Source organism: Aphanomyces astaci (assembly GCF_000520075.1).
Source record: "Aphanomyces astaci strain APO3 unplaced genomic scaffold supercont1.54, whole genome shotgun sequence".
NCBI lineage: Eukaryota > Oomycota > Saprolegniomycetes > Saprolegniales > Verrucalvaceae > Aphanomyces > Aphanomyces astaci.
Window position 1 is genome coordinate 33,667 of NW_009798317.1, and position 16,111 is coordinate 49,777.

Genomic DNA, 16,111 nt, shown 5'->3' on the forward strand with positions numbered 1-16,111 from the left:
AGGTGTTTAGTAGTGCGGTGAGTTTAAAAATTAATTTTCAACTCACTCACTAACGTTATTGAGAATCTAGTAACCCAAGCCGTGTTCTAGTAACTTGCCGCCATCTGTCGTATATTTTTAATTCGAAATTGTACATTATTTCAAAGGCAATGGTCGACCTGGATGTGGATGCTTTTCAATGCGCCTTAGCCCATAACTATTGCAGTTCAACGCCAATTCCAAAGCCACACCCCTCACCCTACGCACGCTATCATTCCCCGTAGGGTGATCTATTTTGTTTTGTAATTGCAGCTGTACAAAAATAGTTATGGGAAATGGCCCGCCAATCCTTTGATCTTGCCCAAACGTACAGTATCTGGGTTCTAAATTTTAGGTTGCGGATAGAATAGAACTGGGGTTTGCGAAATCTGTCTAATATCATCCACCGCCATGTATTATACGTAGTACTACTAGTGTACAGTAGAGTGAAACTACAAGTTGCTGGTGCATAGCTTGTTGGTTGTTTTGCGAATACAGTATGAGGCGGAGTGATCGGGATGCGACAAACGTTAACTGTTAGCAGGACAGAACTCTACAATGTTAGGAACGTTACATTAGTGTACACACCGTGAATGCTCAAGGAATTGGCTGAAGCCTACAACCAGTTTGGTTGTACACTTTAACCACAGAACCGATGGTGGCTGTTTGCGCTATCAGTACGCGGAAAGCACCAGAACCTAGAGTTTTTGTAGGATATTCAATGTGGCTGAATAATAATTTCAATGTCGTCGTTTGATGTCCGGTTATGTGCTGCCGGATACTTGAAGTGCACTTTCTAAAAATAGCACGCCAACCGTCGTCCGCCAGGTTGGCAGGAGAATCGAGGAAAGGACGTCGGCGGCGCGATGATGTCTGTCGACGAAGAAGAGCATGCCGGTGGTGGCGGCAGCGGCGGGAAAGGTCTGGACGAGCCCAACATGGAAGCCACGTCACTGGATGCCCTCGAGAAGGACTTCCAGGAGGTGCTCACGGAACTTGTGGGGGACAAGAGTCTGGAGCGGTTCCGGCTCGAGTACGAAAAGCTGCACCGCGCGCTCAAGAAAAGCAATATGCAAGAGAAGAAGCTGATCAAAAAGTGTCGTGAATTGAACGGAGAGATCGTGAACAACGCAGCCAAGGTGCAAACGGCGCTAAAGTTGAGCCAGGAGGACCAAACGACCATTGCGTCGTTGAAAAAGGAGATGGAAAAGGCGTGGAAGATGGTCGACGCGTCGCACGAAAAGGAGATTCGGGCCAAGGAAACCATCAACCAGCTCAAGGACGAAATCACCAACCTCAGTCGGCTCGTGGAACAAGGGTAGACTCGTTGCTCCAGTCGTTTGTGACGAATTTGATATAATCTAGGGCGGGGTTGAGCGTGGGCCAGGAAAACGCCATGAAAGAGCTGGTCAAAGTCAAGGAAGAACTGAGCCGCAACAACGACGAACACGAGACGAACTCGCGCAAGGACCACGCGCGGATGCAGGAGTTGCACGCCAAGATTGCGGAAATGGAAGAAGGCAAACGAGTGCAGGCGATTGAAGTGCAGGCGCTCAAGGACAAGCTGCAGCTCAAAGCGGTACATATATATATATATATCACTTTCAAGAGGAAGGTGGTTCGTACAGTACAGTCTAATGGGGTGCATTGTAGACCGAACAAGAGCGCGAAAACCGACGAAAGGAACGCCTGGACAAGGAAATCAAAGACGTCAAAGTCAAGTTGGAGCGGAAAAGTGTGGAAAATATTGCGCTGTCGACCGACGTCGGGCGTGCCACGACTCAAGTGCAGACGTTAGAGAAGCAGCTCGCGGACGCCCAGGGTTAGTAGTGGACGCCACCTGCTGTGTTGGGGGAGATATGTCATATGTGTGTGATTAATTGTGGGACGAATGAGTGATATCGCTTTGAAATCCATGTACAACATGACATTGATGAATTGTAGCAACGATGGAAAAATACGTCCGCGACTACGAAACCCTGTATAACCGATCGCAGAAGCTGACCGAGCTGTTGAACGACCAGGTGGGTGTTTATGGACTAGATTGTAGCCCCCCAGCGCTGGCCCCATTCAAAGGGGAGGGGGGGTGCCTTGAAGAGTGTGTGTATGCATTGGAGCTGCTGCTAGCCAGTGATATGTTGGTTTCATTTGTCTAGAACGACAAGAACATGCAGTTGGAGGTGGAACGCCGCGAGTTTGAATTGGAAATCAAGGCAAAGACGGACGACATCACCAAGTTAAAACTCGAGAAGAACATGGCCGAGAGGCGGATCGACAAGGAAAAGCGCAACACGCAAAAGGTCGAGGGCAAGCTCGAAGACGAGTGGACAAACAAGCTCGTGCTGCAGACGCAGCTCAAGTCGATGCAAAAGGATTTGGACGCCGACAAACGGGTAGAGGAAGCTCAAAAGGCCGAGTTGAACGCGTTGGAACGCGAGCGCAGTATCCAGATCAAGGCCACGCAAAAGGCCGAAGAGCGTGTGCGACAGATCTGCGACGACGTTAAAACGAATGAGCGCGTGGCCAAGAACCTCGAGGCCGAACTGAACGGGTACAAACAGGAGGCGGCCAAGCAGCGCAAGTTGATCTACCAATTGGAAAAGGAGCGCGAAAAGTATGGCATCGAAGCCAGCGAGCAGCGGAATTTGTTTGTCCAGGCGCAGGAAGAGATCAAGTTGAAGGACATGCGCATGTACGAGATGCAGAAAAAGGTGACTGAGGGCGACGGCAAATTGAAACAGCAACAGCAACTGTATGAAGCTGTGCGCAGCGACCGCAACTTGTACAGCAAAAACTTGATTGAATCCCAAGACGAGATTGCCGAGATGAAGCGCAAGTTCAAGATCATCAACCACCAGATCGAGCAGTTGAAGGAGGAAGTGTCGGCAAAGGACCACGCGCTCGTCAAAGAGCATTTCGACCACCAAAAGGTTGAAAAGCAGCGCGAACAGCACAAGAACGAACTGGCGCGGCTGCGGTACGTACAGTACACGAGACGATGCTTTGATTTGTCTTCGACTTAAAATGAATGGACAGCACGCTCTTGGCCACGAACGAAGAAACGATCAACAACCAGGACGCCGAGATCCGCAAACTGACAACGATGATCCGACGCATGGACGACGAAGCCCTCGAGCAAAAGAAAGAATACGACCAAGTCATCAACGAACGGGATATCCTCGGCACTCAACTCATTCGACGCAACGACGAGCTGGCGCTGTTGTACGAAAAACTCAAGATCCAGCAGTCCACGCTGAGCAAAGGTAGATAGGGGGGACGGGGGATGGTGTTTTTGGTGATTTTTGTGATTTGTCCGCACGACGCCGAGTTGGTTGGGCTGTTTGTCTGATTCTGATTCGGTTGGGGGCGTGCAGTATGGCGTTTGGGTCATAATCGAACTTTGACGCCCCCGTGTCTGATTCGGATCGTATATCGTTTGCGTTTCGAACGTCCGAATCAGCAGCTGTCTGATTCGTGCCGTGGGTCGTTTCGAACGTCTGAATCCGCGGCAACCTGAGTATTCCAGACGTCTGATTCGCGATACCGCCGTGGGGCCGGCTGCTCGTTTTGTCCAGAGCTAGTTGAATGTGTGTGTATATATACATGGCTCGTTTGTTTCCAATGTGTGTTGCACGTTTATGTCTGATGCGAGATCTGAGTCGGCTTCGACTAGGGGAAACGCAATACCAAGAACGCATGGCCGATATCCGCGTCTTGAAACTCAAGATCACCGACATGAAGCGTGAGCTGCACATTGCCAAGCACCAGGTGGGCCAGCTGGACGACCTCAAGAGAGAAGTGTACCATCTGCAGCGCGAACTGCTCCAGGAAAAGACCAAAGTGAAAGCGCTCAGCGAAGAGCTGGAAAACCCCATGAACGTCCACCGATGGCGCAAGCTGGAAGGATCGGACCCGGCCACGTACGAGATGATTCAGAAGATCCAAACGCTGCAGAAACGTCTGATTCAAAAGACCGAGGAAGTCGTGGAGAAGGACCTGATTGTAAACGAAAAGGACAAGTTGTACGTCGAGCTCAAGAACATTCTGGCACGGCAACCTGGGCCCGAAGTGGCGGAGCAACTCAGCGTGTACCAGCAAACGCTGCGCGACAAGGACAAGCAACTCAAGTCCCTCCTAAGCGAACAAAATATGTTCCAGTCCAAGGAAAACGAACTCAAGTTTGAAATCGAACGCCTCGCGCGCGAACTCCACGACGTCAAGCGCAAATACTACAAGATGAAGCTAGAAGAAAAGCTCGCCGACACGCCCCAACTGCCGACGCTGCTCAAAATGCCCGACAAGGCCAAGGCGCTGGTCGACGCCCAAAAGCAACTCGCGATCACGTCCTCCAAGCGGTACATTGGCGGCGGGTTCAGCTTGAACCAGTAACGCTATGTACTACTACTACGTAGTACTAGTATGTATGTACTAGTAGAAACACTCTGGAGAATCAGAATCAGTTGCCCACACTACATCTATATCGGGCTAAATCCGGTGTAGAAGCCGTGCGAGATTAGGGACCGGTAGCTTCCGTGGTTGAGTTTTGGCGTGTATGTGTTGGGGGGTCCAATGATCGAAGGAGGGGGTGGTGGGGGGGGTGGAATCAGTCTCAGAATCAGCCGATTCGACTAGACTCAGCGGAATCAGACGCGTCCGTCATCCAATCATATCTAAGCAGGACTTTACTACTGATTGATATCCCAAATGTCCACGTAGATTTCGACCAGGTCGGCCAATGTCATGGGATGGGGCAGGTCGTACGTTCGCTTCATGGACGACAGGTCTTCAAACAGCACTGCCGGTGACACCGGCGCCGGTTTCGGCGGCCTACAACCAGTCACTTGAACCACATGATCTGTTGCTAGTATATCACCAACCTCGGTCGAGTGACCGCGCGCCACGCCGCCCGCTGGGCTTGCCATTGGCCCAGTCCAACGTTGTAAAACGGTCCATTCTTCCCTTGTGGCCACCACGGATCGCCTGCGCAACATGGAATCAGAGAGATGATGACGTCAACATGGAATCAGAGAGATGATGACGTCAACATGGAATCAGATGTACCGTCGCTCGTGCACAGCGCCGTGCGGAAGCGGTGCAGGTGGATGATGAACCAGTCCAAGATGTCCGCGATGGCTAACGTCGCGGCGTCCTCGTCGGCGATGCGGCTCAGGGCGAACCCATGACGTTGTCCGGGTACGACCTACGAGGAGGACGAATGTCATGACAACACTTCCCAAACTGTCATGAAAACGACGTACCCGCACGCGCACACTGTTGGAGGTCGATGGAAAGCTCTCGACAAACGATTTGATCTACACGAAGAAGAACATAAGTCAGGCACGAACAAGGCTAAGGCATGAACGACCTTGGAAGAGTCGATGTATTCGTTGCGGTCGCCTGTGACCAACAACGTGGGAGTCGTCGACGACGAGGGTGGAGGAAGCGCGGTGGGACTGAGGAGCGCGACGGCGTCAAAGGAGCTCGCGATGCGGACCGCGACTTCAGCGCCATACCCGAGCCCAAGCACGCCCACGCGCTGCACTTCGTACGTTTGCTTGAGCAGGTCGCGGCATCGCAGCGCCCACCGCACCGTCGACGCTTCCACAGCTGCTGCAGTGTCTTTCCACTTGCGGAACGTACCCGAGTTGGTCCATTCATCCGACGTCGCCGTGGTGACGGGTAGATCCAGCACGATGACTTTGTACCCTTGTTCAGCGAGCTTGTCCGCGAACGTGCACACGTACGGCGTACGGAAGCCAGCACAATCAGGGACGATCACCACGCCCGTCATGATGCGACCCACATGTGCATCAGGGTAAACTAGGTAGGCTTGGACGGAGATGTCGCTTTCCTCTTCGTCCCGCCATTCCACGATGCTGCCGGCGCCCATGTACGCTGCGGCCGCAGCGGTAAGCATGACTCTAAAGGTCGATCGATCGATCTCAAGTTAATTATATCAACATTCCAAATGTATTGAAAATAAAATAGATGATGATATCCGGATATTATCCGGGGCAGTACATCCCAATTGATGAGAAGTGGTGGCGCAAAGACAACTGGAAGCGATGTGAAGGCATGAAGGAGCTAGGAAACATGAGATGCAGTATCGATGCTGTGCAGGTTCATGATGAATGTAGATGTCGACGAAGGAATGCAGGTGTCAGTAGCGGAATACCTGGTACGCGACGAGCAAGCATAACGTTAAGGTAGACCAAGGTGTATTATTCTATCTGAACGCGTCGTCCATCCAGCGATGCGTGGGCAGGCGGTTGCCATTGTCGTCGGTCTGGCAGTCGCGGTTCAAGCAGATCCAAATGAGCGCCAGGGTGGACTGCTTGACCCCGTCGTGGGATCGGATGAACGCCGCACCTTGTTGGCCGCACATGGGGCAGACAACGTCAAAGTCGCGCTGGAGCGTGGGGTCGTCGATGATGTCTTCCGGCAACACATCCATTTGATTCCGTGCATCCTTGACCAGCTTGTTCACGTAGATGCAGTGTTCCGGCACCCGTTCGTTGTGGCTGCAGTTGCGGCACGTGAACGTGAGCTGCTTCATCTCTCGGTCTTGGCTCGGGTACAACATGTTGTTGCTACGAAGCACAACCAGCCCATTAAGACATGATGAGGGTAGAAGAGGGTAACGCACCACTCTTGGCAGAAGCGCATGCCGGCGGTCGACATGATGGACCCTTGGTGGTGAATATAATAATGGAGGGTACTGAACGACACGATTATAATATCTACAATTAATTATATCTTGTTGCATGTATACTTGAAAATCAAGGAATTAAAATACAGTTTCCAAAGGAATCGCAACTTTTCACAGAACAGTAGTTGCTGTCATGTGATGATCATCAAGTCTCAACCTCCCTTCTTCATGCCGATTGCAACCGCTAGCATCGCACTCATGACGACCCCTGTAGCCATACGTGTGCCATGGAGCTTACACCGCCGACTTGCTCTGTCGTCGTTTACTTCAGGTTCAACTACCACACACTACAACGGTAAGTCCTCGCGGCGGCGGCTCTGCGTGCGCTCACCCTTCCCTCGTAACGTCATCACAGTACTATAGCATCCCGTTTGGAGCAACTGAAGGCACGAAACCACCACAAGCAGACCATCAGTTATGTACGACCACCACCGACTTTCAACCCCATTGCAAGTTGCGGGCACTGTACTCCATTTACTATTAACGTTACATACATAAATCTTCATCCTGTGATGACGCGGACGCCGCCGAGGGACGCGATCGTGTGGGCGCAATCGTGGCTCGGCTGCTTGATGAACATGAGGTTCTTGGGGGTGTGGTACTTGCGGCTGACCCACTCGACAACCGCCGGGCCAAACCCAACGTACCCGTGCGTGACGACCTGCACAAAGTCGATCTTGAGCTTGGGGTAGATCCGGTCAAACAGCGACACGACACTCGCAAACGCGTCCATGTCCTCGCGCTTCTCGGTCACATGCACAATGTACAGTTGCGCCGTCTGCTCGTTCTGCCGCACGTACAATATGGCCTTGTTCAGTGTCGGCAGGTGCGGCCGCTTGCAGAAGAACAGGATCGGCGGTCCGTTGATTGCATGGATCGCCCTCGCAATGCTCATCCTACACTTCAACAACTCAACACCACCAAAACAAAAAACAACAAAAAAGAAAATGTTTTTCACATACTACTACGGAGTAGTATATATCACAACCCAAAAACAAGTCCGAAAAAAGAAAGTACAGTATAATAATCACCCCAAAAAAGAGAACCAACATCATCATCATTTTTCCACCACATCGTCGTCGCCGCTTGTCATCTGTCATACCCGGGAGACGACAGCGCGTGGAAGGGCGACGCGCCAGCACTCGACGACTCGTCCACGTACCCACCGCCGCCATCGTTACCAATGTCGTCACCAGTAGTACTCTGATCTCCACTGCTGTTGTTTCTGTGTCCATTCAACAGCTCTGCACCATTCCCGTCGCCAGCCGCCGTTCTCTTCTTCTCCCCCTTCGATTTCGGCCACATTGCCGTGACCAGCGCCAGAAGAAGGCGCAGGACGAACACGCGCTCAAACATGACCATCACGATTCCCATGACAATGCTAAAGTACACGCAAGCGATCGACAGCACGGCCGGGTCGCTCACCAGATTCCCTCCCAGCGCCAGCACCATGCAACCGACTCCTACTACCACCACACCCCACGGCGCATTCTCCCTTCCTTCAGCGTGCTGCTTGAGCAAATCGCTTCGTTTGAACTTGAGCAACATACATCCAACCCCAAACAAGATCATCAGTGCGAGGAATGCAAACGTGTACACGCCACTCAGCGTGTCCACTTGCCCGCGCAGGGCCACCACAAGGGACGCCGAGATCCCAAAGTATGCGAGTACGATCCAGTGGTTGGTACCCCTCCACCGGTTGGTGGTCAGCAGCCCGGACGGCAGGATCCGGTCGAGGGCGAGACGCCGCACGAGTCCCGTGATGCCCACGTACGCCGTGAGCACGGCGCCGGACAAGACGACGAACGCGTCGACGGCCACCCACGTCTCCAGACCCCGTCCCCCCACCGCTTTCGCCATCGCACTCAGCACCGTGTCCTTGTGCGTCGTCAGGATCGGCAGCGGCAGCACCGCCAGCGACAAGAACGAAATCGACGGGTTGAAGATTGCCACGCCCCACCACATGTTCTATTTCCATGGATTTCGGTTGTGAGTTGTTATCACGGTAGTTGAAGTATTACTAGTTGAAGGCATTTTTTTAAATAAATAATTATAAAAGAGCTATATTTAAAAAAAATCTTTTAAATCGAAATGAATAAAAATACTCCATTTTCCCATTACACCCCCGAAATTAAATACAGCTACTAGTACTAAGTATTACCAGTAGTCGTAGTAGAAGTACAAGTACAGTACTCGTAACGTGAGTACTAGTAAATGCACAAGAAATAGCTGGCTACCCATAGATGTAGTAGAAGAACTAGTAGTAGTAGAAGAACTAGTAGTAGTAGAATAACTAGTAGTTGGCTGTAGTAGTAGTAGAGGTAGTAGTAGGTTGTAGGAAGTACCCGTAATGTCTTGGGGAACACGCCTGGCGCTTGGTCCTCGACGAATTGGGCGGACGTTTCAAAGCCAGAGATGCCGAGCATTGCCGTGCACGTGCCGAAGAACAGCGCCGTGGAGAGCGACCCAGGAACCCTAATTAGGCCAACATGAGTTGAAACTAGGAAGGAAACGAGGACTGCGTACGTGGCGCCGGCGACGGACACGTCGGGGTAGTCGGCGTGGAAGTTGGCGCGAAGGATGGCAGCTTTGTCCTGGATGAGGAACACCACGGACATGCCGCAGAGCACGATCAAGGTCGTGGTGTGCACGACAAAGATCACCAGTGCCACCCCGGCACTTTCGCTACGAAAGAAGACCCGAGTAAATAACAAGAAACACGGAAAATACTACTATTTGGCGAAAAAGACAGAAAAAGGCACATTTTAGCCAATCAAAAACAAGAGAGCAATCAAACAACGAACCAATCAAATCAAGTCATTTACGATCCGTACCGAATGCCAATAATGGAGAGGAGAGCGAAGAAGAACAACAGACCGACGCTAGCGTGGACAATCGGCAGCGACGGAACCAACGATTGAAGGTACGTGCACGCGGACGTGCCGGACACGACGCCTGCAAGGTCATGAGCGGGAGGGAGGAACATAGAGGACGATGACTGACGCACCTGTGGCGACGTATGAGAGGATGCCAAGGGCAGCGGCGACGGACGCGATACGCTTCGTGGTGGTATTCAAGAGCGCGTTGTACGAGCCGCCGTTGAGAGGAATTGCGTTCACGACTTCGCCGTAGATGTATCGGTAGAGGTAGAGAATGGCCGCGACCACAGCCATCGCAACCGGCGCGAGTTTTCCGGCTCGGACGGCGACGATGCCGGCCGTGTACAAACAGGATGACAGGATGTCGTTGCCGCAGATCGCTGTAGCAGGCCATTCCCCCAAACGATGTGCATGCGTGGCGGCCACGAGGGTTGCATCTAGATCTTTCAGTTCGGCAGGGTCTGCGCTCTCGGACGTCGCGGAGCCCCATCCCGGGAACTCCCAAGCCTTCACGTGCATGACGTCGTCCGCAAGATGGATCGTCAGTGGGTCCACATGCACGTTCATGTTCCCTTCGTCGTTGGTGCTTCCACCGAAGTTGTCGTCCAACGGAAGGGACCCATACAGGATCGAGGCCGACTCGGCAGCCATTGCGCTGTCGTTGGATGACCGACCCCTCGGACCAATTCACGAGAACATTTGTGCGAATGGGATTTCGTTGACTTGAACTTTGTATACGCGCGGACGGACATTTCAAACGCGTTTGGAACGGTTAGTTGACGTTTTAAACGATAAACGCGAGTGTATTGAAGGTGAGGGTGAGCGTTTAAAGCGATTGTCGCACGAGGAGGTGCCGCGCAATTACTATCGATGGGTTCGTTGAGTAAAATTCCGGTATTATTACAGTACCAATCCCCATCTACGGTACCAGCAACTGCAGTCGCAAGGGTGCAATGCAAGTTCCAGCGCTATTTTTGATGGAATAATTCCCTCATTAAAACAGTTCCACTGTTGATTTGACCCGAAATACTGTCATAATCCCATCCGGATACACTTTTTCGCCCGTAGCAGTACATACCGTATAGTGTATATGTATTGCGACGGATTAATCTATTGCGACTCCTGTAATAACTGATAATTTTCTTGTAATAACTGATATTTACTTGTGAACATGTTGAATATACTTCAAATTTGTATGACGCATTGGATCAACAAAATTTTGCGAACGAGTGTCGGCTGGTTGTGAAATATCACCTGTCGCAATACATATACACTATACGGTATGATACTAAATCCTCTGGGTTAACTAACCCAATAGGACGAGGTGAGGTAGTCAGAGTATACTAATTCCCATATAAACACTCAAATTGCACATATAACCACTCAAATTTAAGCGTTTTCTGAGACAAAACAGTGGTACTACTGTATTAATGAGGGAATTATACCTTTTGATGGCGTCAATCCGGTATTTGTTGTTTGAAACATGTTTAAAACGCGAATAATGCAGTGGTTTCGAATTAGTGCAACATACTGCATCTTGAATCTCGCCACATAATTCGACGATGAGTACCAGCGAGCACGACGGACTGACCGCGGACAAGATGGCGGCGTCTCGTTCGACGTATGGATCGGACGAAGAAAATAGCCGCTCCATGCAGCACATGAAGCCGTGGGAGTTTCCTGGATGGGGGCAAGTTTCGAACGTGACGATCCCCGACGACAAGTTGGCCGAGATCAACGCGACGCTCAAATCTCGCGAACACCCCAAGCTGGCGGAATGGCCGGCCACGGCGATCTGTGGCAACGACATTCTTTCGTCATGTCTGTACGTGTCGGGGTTGGTGGCGTCCAAGGCGGGCAAGTTGGCGCCCGTGTCACTCGCCCTCGTCGCGGGTATCTTGTACCTGTACCGCTTCATCTACGGCGAAGTGGTGAATGCGATCCCCATGAACGGCGGGTCCTACAATGTGCTTCTCAACACAACGTCCAAGCGCGTCGCATCCGTGGCGGCCTCGCTCGCGATCCTGTCGTACATTGCCACGGGTATGCATACAGTATCCTCCTCCCATCGTCCATTTCTCACATGATCGTAGGGGTCGTGTCGGGCACATCTGCATGCACGTACCTGGCGTCGACGTTCCCGGGCATCCCTATCGTAGGCTCGACTGTCGGGTTGCTCTTCTTCTTCGCCGCGCTGACGTGCTTTGGCATCTCCGAGAGCGCTGTGGTCGCGCTCGGCATCTTCGTTCTGCACACGCTCACACTGGTCACTCTCTGCGGCCTCTCGGTGTGGTTCATCTTCCAAAACCGCGGCCAGCAGCTCTACGCCAACTTGTTCGAGACCGAGTACCCGCCCATCAACCTCGCGGGCAACTGGTATTGCCATACAATTTGGACAACTTTTGTGCTCATATTCGCCAAATCTATCAATTCTGACTTTTGGACGATGTTGCATTGGTGTGTTGAAGCATGGCGGATGGATTTGATTGGCCACTTGATTCGTCATCTGGGTTTTGATTGGTCAAATATCACCCTTTGTATGATTCGTTTCTTGTATGGATCATCATATTCTGTAGGATTGACGGCGACGTGTTCACGGCGCTGTTCTTCGGCACGTCCACGGCCATGTTGGGCATCTCTGGCTTTGAATCGTCGTCCCAGTTTGTCCAAGAGCAAGCGCCGGGTGTGTTTCCCAAAACCCTCCGGGTACACCGATATATATATATATATATATAATAATATCTCGTGATATAGAATATGTGGTGGGGCGTGGCCGTGTTTAATCCGTTGCTTTCATTCTTGTCGTTGGGAGTGATGCCTCTGTCGACAATCAACATGTTCAAGAACACAGTGCTGTCCAAAATGGCGCTGGTCGTCGGCGGCCACACGTTCGAAACGCTCGTGACCCTCGATGCGTTTATTGTGCTCAGTGGCGCCGTGCTCACGGCATACGTTGGCATCAACGGTATCGCATATTCTGATATAGGATTTATATATATATTGTGCATTTTTCAGCGAAAATGTAGATATTTGCGCCCCGATTCACCCAATCTATCGGTCGATTTTTCAAGTTTTTGTGTTTGTATGTTCAATTTGTAAAGCCTGTACTTCAAGGCACACACTAATTCTGATAGTGTGATTTGCCACTTGATTTGTGTGGTGGGTTTTCATTGGTCGGTCGATTGTGTGCCGACATATTCGATATTGAGCAGCCCAAACCAATAATTACGAATCGAATTGACAATATATATATCATATACAAGCATAACGGCTTTGTCGACTGTACGTACACGTTCACATATTGAATAGTTGAATGTCTGTAGTACATCGATGTGTATGGACTCGATTTGAGCTGTATCCCTCGTCACGTTATGTGGCAGTAGTTGGAGATATATATTGTGCTTTCGAGGTAAATTTGGTATTTTCGGTAGATTCGACGAAATCGTCGAGCGTCCTTTTACTTGAACTAACTATACTCACTGTGACTCCTGTCCGATACAACGTTGAACTGTTTGTGAAATGGAGAAGCTTGGCAAATGCACCGGATACGCCTGTACTTTGATTGGTCGAAAGTTTTTTTCGATAATTTCATTGGCTACTTTGTTCCGTCGATTATTCGATAGGCAGCCCCAGTCCATTTTGAAATCGAATTACCAATATAAATAGAGAGATTTTCGCTACGAAGAAAATTGGATTTGTGTGCTGCAAACCATCGGGCGATTTTGTTTGTACTGAATTTTGTATGGAACGAAACGGTGTCACAACTATATTTATAAAGAAACCACACACGTCACTTCGATGGTTGTGCAGGACTCTTTTTGATTGGCCCGTGGAAGAAATCCTACTGTTGTGTGTATTTTGATTGGTCCATCGATCATCCACTCGAACCTTCATATGTTTGTTCTGTATTTTGTAACAAAGTGTTGAGTTATTGGGTTTTAACTAACGACATGAATGAATGAATGGCCAGGGTTGATCCGGCGACTGGCCAGCGACCGCGTGGTGCCGCCGTTCCTCTTGCACGAGAACACGTGGCGCGGCACCAACCACTGGATCCTCTGGGGGTACTTTGCAGTCGCCACGTCCCTCGTGCTCGTGCTCAGGGGCGACGTCGAGACCCTCAGCGGCGTCTACACGTACGCGTTTCTCGGCCTCATGACGCTGTTTGGGTCAGGATGCATGCTGCTCAAGTATAAGCGAGCGGCGCTGCCTCGGGATGTGATTGCGCCATGGTAAGGATACTTGATTCTATTTGGTGATTGGAATATGTACTGTATATTATATATATATGTATGGCGGTGCAATGTATGATGGTCGTTTTACCCAAACAATTTGGTTGACTTTGGTGCTGATTCGTTGCCAAATCGATCGATCGATGCTGCTGCTTTGTAGTACTGACTTTTGTAAAGATCGTCCAGTATCACACTAATTTCAGTCACACACACTAATTCCATGTGACGTGGATTTGATTGGGCACTAGATTCGTGTTGTGGGTTTTGATTGGTCAATATATCGAATATTGTCTGCCGAGTTGGTGATTCATTCGATTGAGAGCGCACCCCACTCGAATTTCGAATCGACTGGACTATATATACTACTATATTACACTGTATATGTATATGATTCCAGTTTGATTCAAAAGTGAGATTGCAACCAAACTCAAAGCATAAATCAACGGACCAATCACAACGTCCAATGTGGGTGTGGTGTGTGTGTGTCACTTCAATGATAGTGTACTGTACTTATAATGGTATTGTAAATAGATATATATGAGAAAGTATCGAATGGGTCCGACGTTGATGTTATTATTCCGACAACAACTATATATATATATATGTTTGGGATAGTATTTTGATGGGCTGTAGGTCGGCGTGCTTGACGGGGGTGTCGCTCGTGATCGTAGCGTTCTTTGGGAATCTCATGGGCGACCCCACCGTGTTGACGTACTTTGCGCTCTATTTTTCGCTGGTTCTGGCCGTGGTATTTGTCATGCTGGAGCGGCTCTTCCTCCTCAGACTGGTCATGTACGCGCTGCAGCGGATGTGTCCGTCCCGGCGATCCAAAGCTGGCGAATCTGCCACCACTCAGGACAAGGGCACAGGCGCCATGGGAGGTATTTATATATATATATACGGTCTTCAAACTCTCCCATTGGTCAAAATGAGAACTGGGCTTGTTGCTGATTGGCTACATGTGTTTTAGTCGTCTTGGTATACGTCTTCAATCTCTCGTATTGGTCGACATGAGAACTGTGCATGTTGCTGATTGGCTACATTGCAATCGTCGTTTTAACAGGTCTTCAAACTCTCCCATTGGTCAAGAATCCGACCTGTGCTTGTTGTTGATTGGCTACATTATTTTTGGTCATGAATCTCTCTCGTATTGGTCCAAATGGGAACTGTGGTTGCTGATTGGCTACGATTCCTATTCGAAACAACGTTGAACAACAAATAACCATCTCTGTGAATCGAGATTTTAATATATATATATATATATATATGTCTGTAGGTCGTACGATTGTGCGGGCGATGCGTGAGATTGCCGACACAAGTCCGACGGTGTTTTTCGCCAAGCATTGCGACTTGCCGCTGCTGAACAAGGCGATTTTGTATGCCCGGGCGAATGAGCACACGAGCCACTTGCTCGTAGTGCACGTGTCGACGGAATCGGGGGTTCAAGCGATGGCGGACGAAGAGGACGGAAAGAATATCGAGACTTTGGCCGAGAGCGTGGCTATTCTGGATCGAATCTACCCCAAGCTCAAGATTGACTTTGTGCATGTGGCTATGCACTCTGGCGAGTTTGGCCCCGCGGCCATCGAGTGGGTGTCGTCTGCATATGGCATTCCCAAGAACATGATGTTCATGAAACAGCCGAGTGCGTCGTTCCCGCACTCGATCGCGACTTTGGGCGGAGTACGCATCGTCACGGGGTAAAATTACACCCTACCGACCGTGTTAGTTGGATATATATATACTAACTAGTCGACTCGTGACATAGTAATCGAGTGAAACGATTGGGTCTTGTGAGTGTGTGGTGGAGTGTCGAAACAAACAGTCACGCTACTATTAATATTGTATTAATAGTACAACTACTACTACTATGTACTATTAATACAATATTAATAGTACGTAGTAGTAGTAATAACGTTAGTGGGAATTGCATGTTGCCATTTTACAGTATTAGCTCAATAGACCTCCTGAGCAAGAATCCATTTTTTGACCAATTGCACAACTGTTCAGGAAAACACTGCGTGAAATAATGCATCTCTATAGGATTCAACCAATGCTTGAGTTATTTCCGAAAAGACCCAGGAATCAACCAAGACATCAAGTGATTCAGTTTCGAATGAGTTATTTTGAATAGCAGTGTGTAAAGTTCGAAAAAGTAAATACGTTTGAAATTCTTTACAAAACGCTAATCGAAAATACAACTACCATCTTCGCTCTCGTCATACTCCATCTCAGCGGAAAGCTGAAAAGTCTCCCCATTTCGGCGCACGCCG

General features: G+C 49.9%; 5 protein-coding genes across 7 annotated transcripts; 2 read left to right on the top strand and 3 right to left on the bottom strand.

Annotated features, from left to right (window-relative positions):
- The first annotated feature begins 826 nt into the window (after window positions 1-826).
- On the top strand, window positions 827-4,551 carry H257_14155 (hypothetical protein). Its single transcript, XM_009841910.1, has 7 exons — window positions 827-1,336; window positions 1,384-1,597; window positions 1,672-1,840; window positions 1,963-2,042; window positions 2,175-2,995; window positions 3,055-3,281; window positions 3,692-4,551. The coding sequence occupies exons 1-7, from the start codon at window positions 885-887 to the stop codon at window positions 4,405-4,407; spliced, it is 2,679 nt and encodes an 892-aa protein (XP_009840212.1). The 5' UTR covers window positions 827-884; the 3' UTR covers window positions 4,408-4,551.
- A 104-nt stretch (window positions 4,552-4,655) lies between these two features.
- H257_14156 (hypothetical protein) lies at window positions 4,656-5,966 on the bottom strand. Its single transcript, XM_009841911.1, has 5 exons — window positions 5,384-5,966; window positions 5,277-5,330; window positions 5,080-5,218; window positions 4,896-4,998; window positions 4,656-4,845 (listed from the first exon to the last, which is right to left on the bottom strand). The coding sequence occupies exons 1-5, from the start codon at window positions 5,933-5,935 to the stop codon at window positions 4,704-4,706; spliced, it is 990 nt and encodes a 329-aa protein (XP_009840213.1). The 5' UTR covers window positions 5,936-5,966; the 3' UTR covers window positions 4,656-4,703.
- A 257-nt stretch (window positions 5,967-6,223) lies between these two features.
- Window positions 6,224-6,715, bottom strand: H257_14157 (hypothetical protein). Its single transcript, XM_009841912.1, has 2 exons — window positions 6,665-6,715; window positions 6,224-6,608 (listed from the first exon to the last, which is right to left on the bottom strand). The coding sequence occupies exons 1-2, from the start codon at window positions 6,697-6,699 to the stop codon at window positions 6,245-6,247; spliced, it is 399 nt and encodes a 132-aa protein (XP_009840214.1). The 5' UTR covers window positions 6,700-6,715; the 3' UTR covers window positions 6,224-6,244.
- A 390-nt stretch (window positions 6,716-7,105) lies between these two features.
- Window positions 7,106-10,303, bottom strand: H257_14158. Of its 2 annotated transcripts, XM_009841914.1 has the most exons (6): window positions 9,735-10,303; window positions 9,562-9,682; window positions 9,254-9,412; window positions 9,073-9,202; window positions 7,830-8,695; window positions 7,106-7,623 (listed from the first exon to the last, which is right to left on the bottom strand). In XM_009841914.1, the coding sequence occupies exons 1-6, from the start codon at window positions 10,255-10,257 to the stop codon at window positions 7,230-7,232; spliced, it is 2,193 nt and encodes a 730-aa protein (XP_009840216.1). In that variant the 5' UTR covers window positions 10,258-10,303; the 3' UTR covers window positions 7,106-7,229. The 2 variants fall into 2 exon arrangements, with proteins under 2 accessions (XP_009840216.1, XP_009840215.1); XM_009841913.1 differs by having other exon boundaries at window positions 7,106-8,695.
- An 839-nt stretch (window positions 10,304-11,142) lies between these two features.
- On the top strand, window positions 11,143-15,698 carry H257_14159. Of its 2 annotated transcripts, XM_009841916.1 has the most exons (7): window positions 11,143-11,649; window positions 11,700-11,982; window positions 12,183-12,312; window positions 12,361-12,571; window positions 13,577-13,838; window positions 14,472-14,719; window positions 15,115-15,698. In XM_009841916.1, the coding sequence occupies exons 1-7, from the start codon at window positions 11,169-11,171 to the stop codon at window positions 15,540-15,542; spliced, it is 2,043 nt and encodes a 680-aa protein (XP_009840218.1). In that variant the 5' UTR covers window positions 11,143-11,168; the 3' UTR covers window positions 15,543-15,698. The 2 variants fall into 2 exon arrangements, with proteins under 2 accessions (XP_009840218.1, XP_009840217.1); XM_009841915.1 differs by lacking the exon at window positions 15,115-15,698 and having other exon boundaries at window positions 14,472-15,105.
- Window positions 15,699-16,111: the final 413 nt, after the last annotated feature.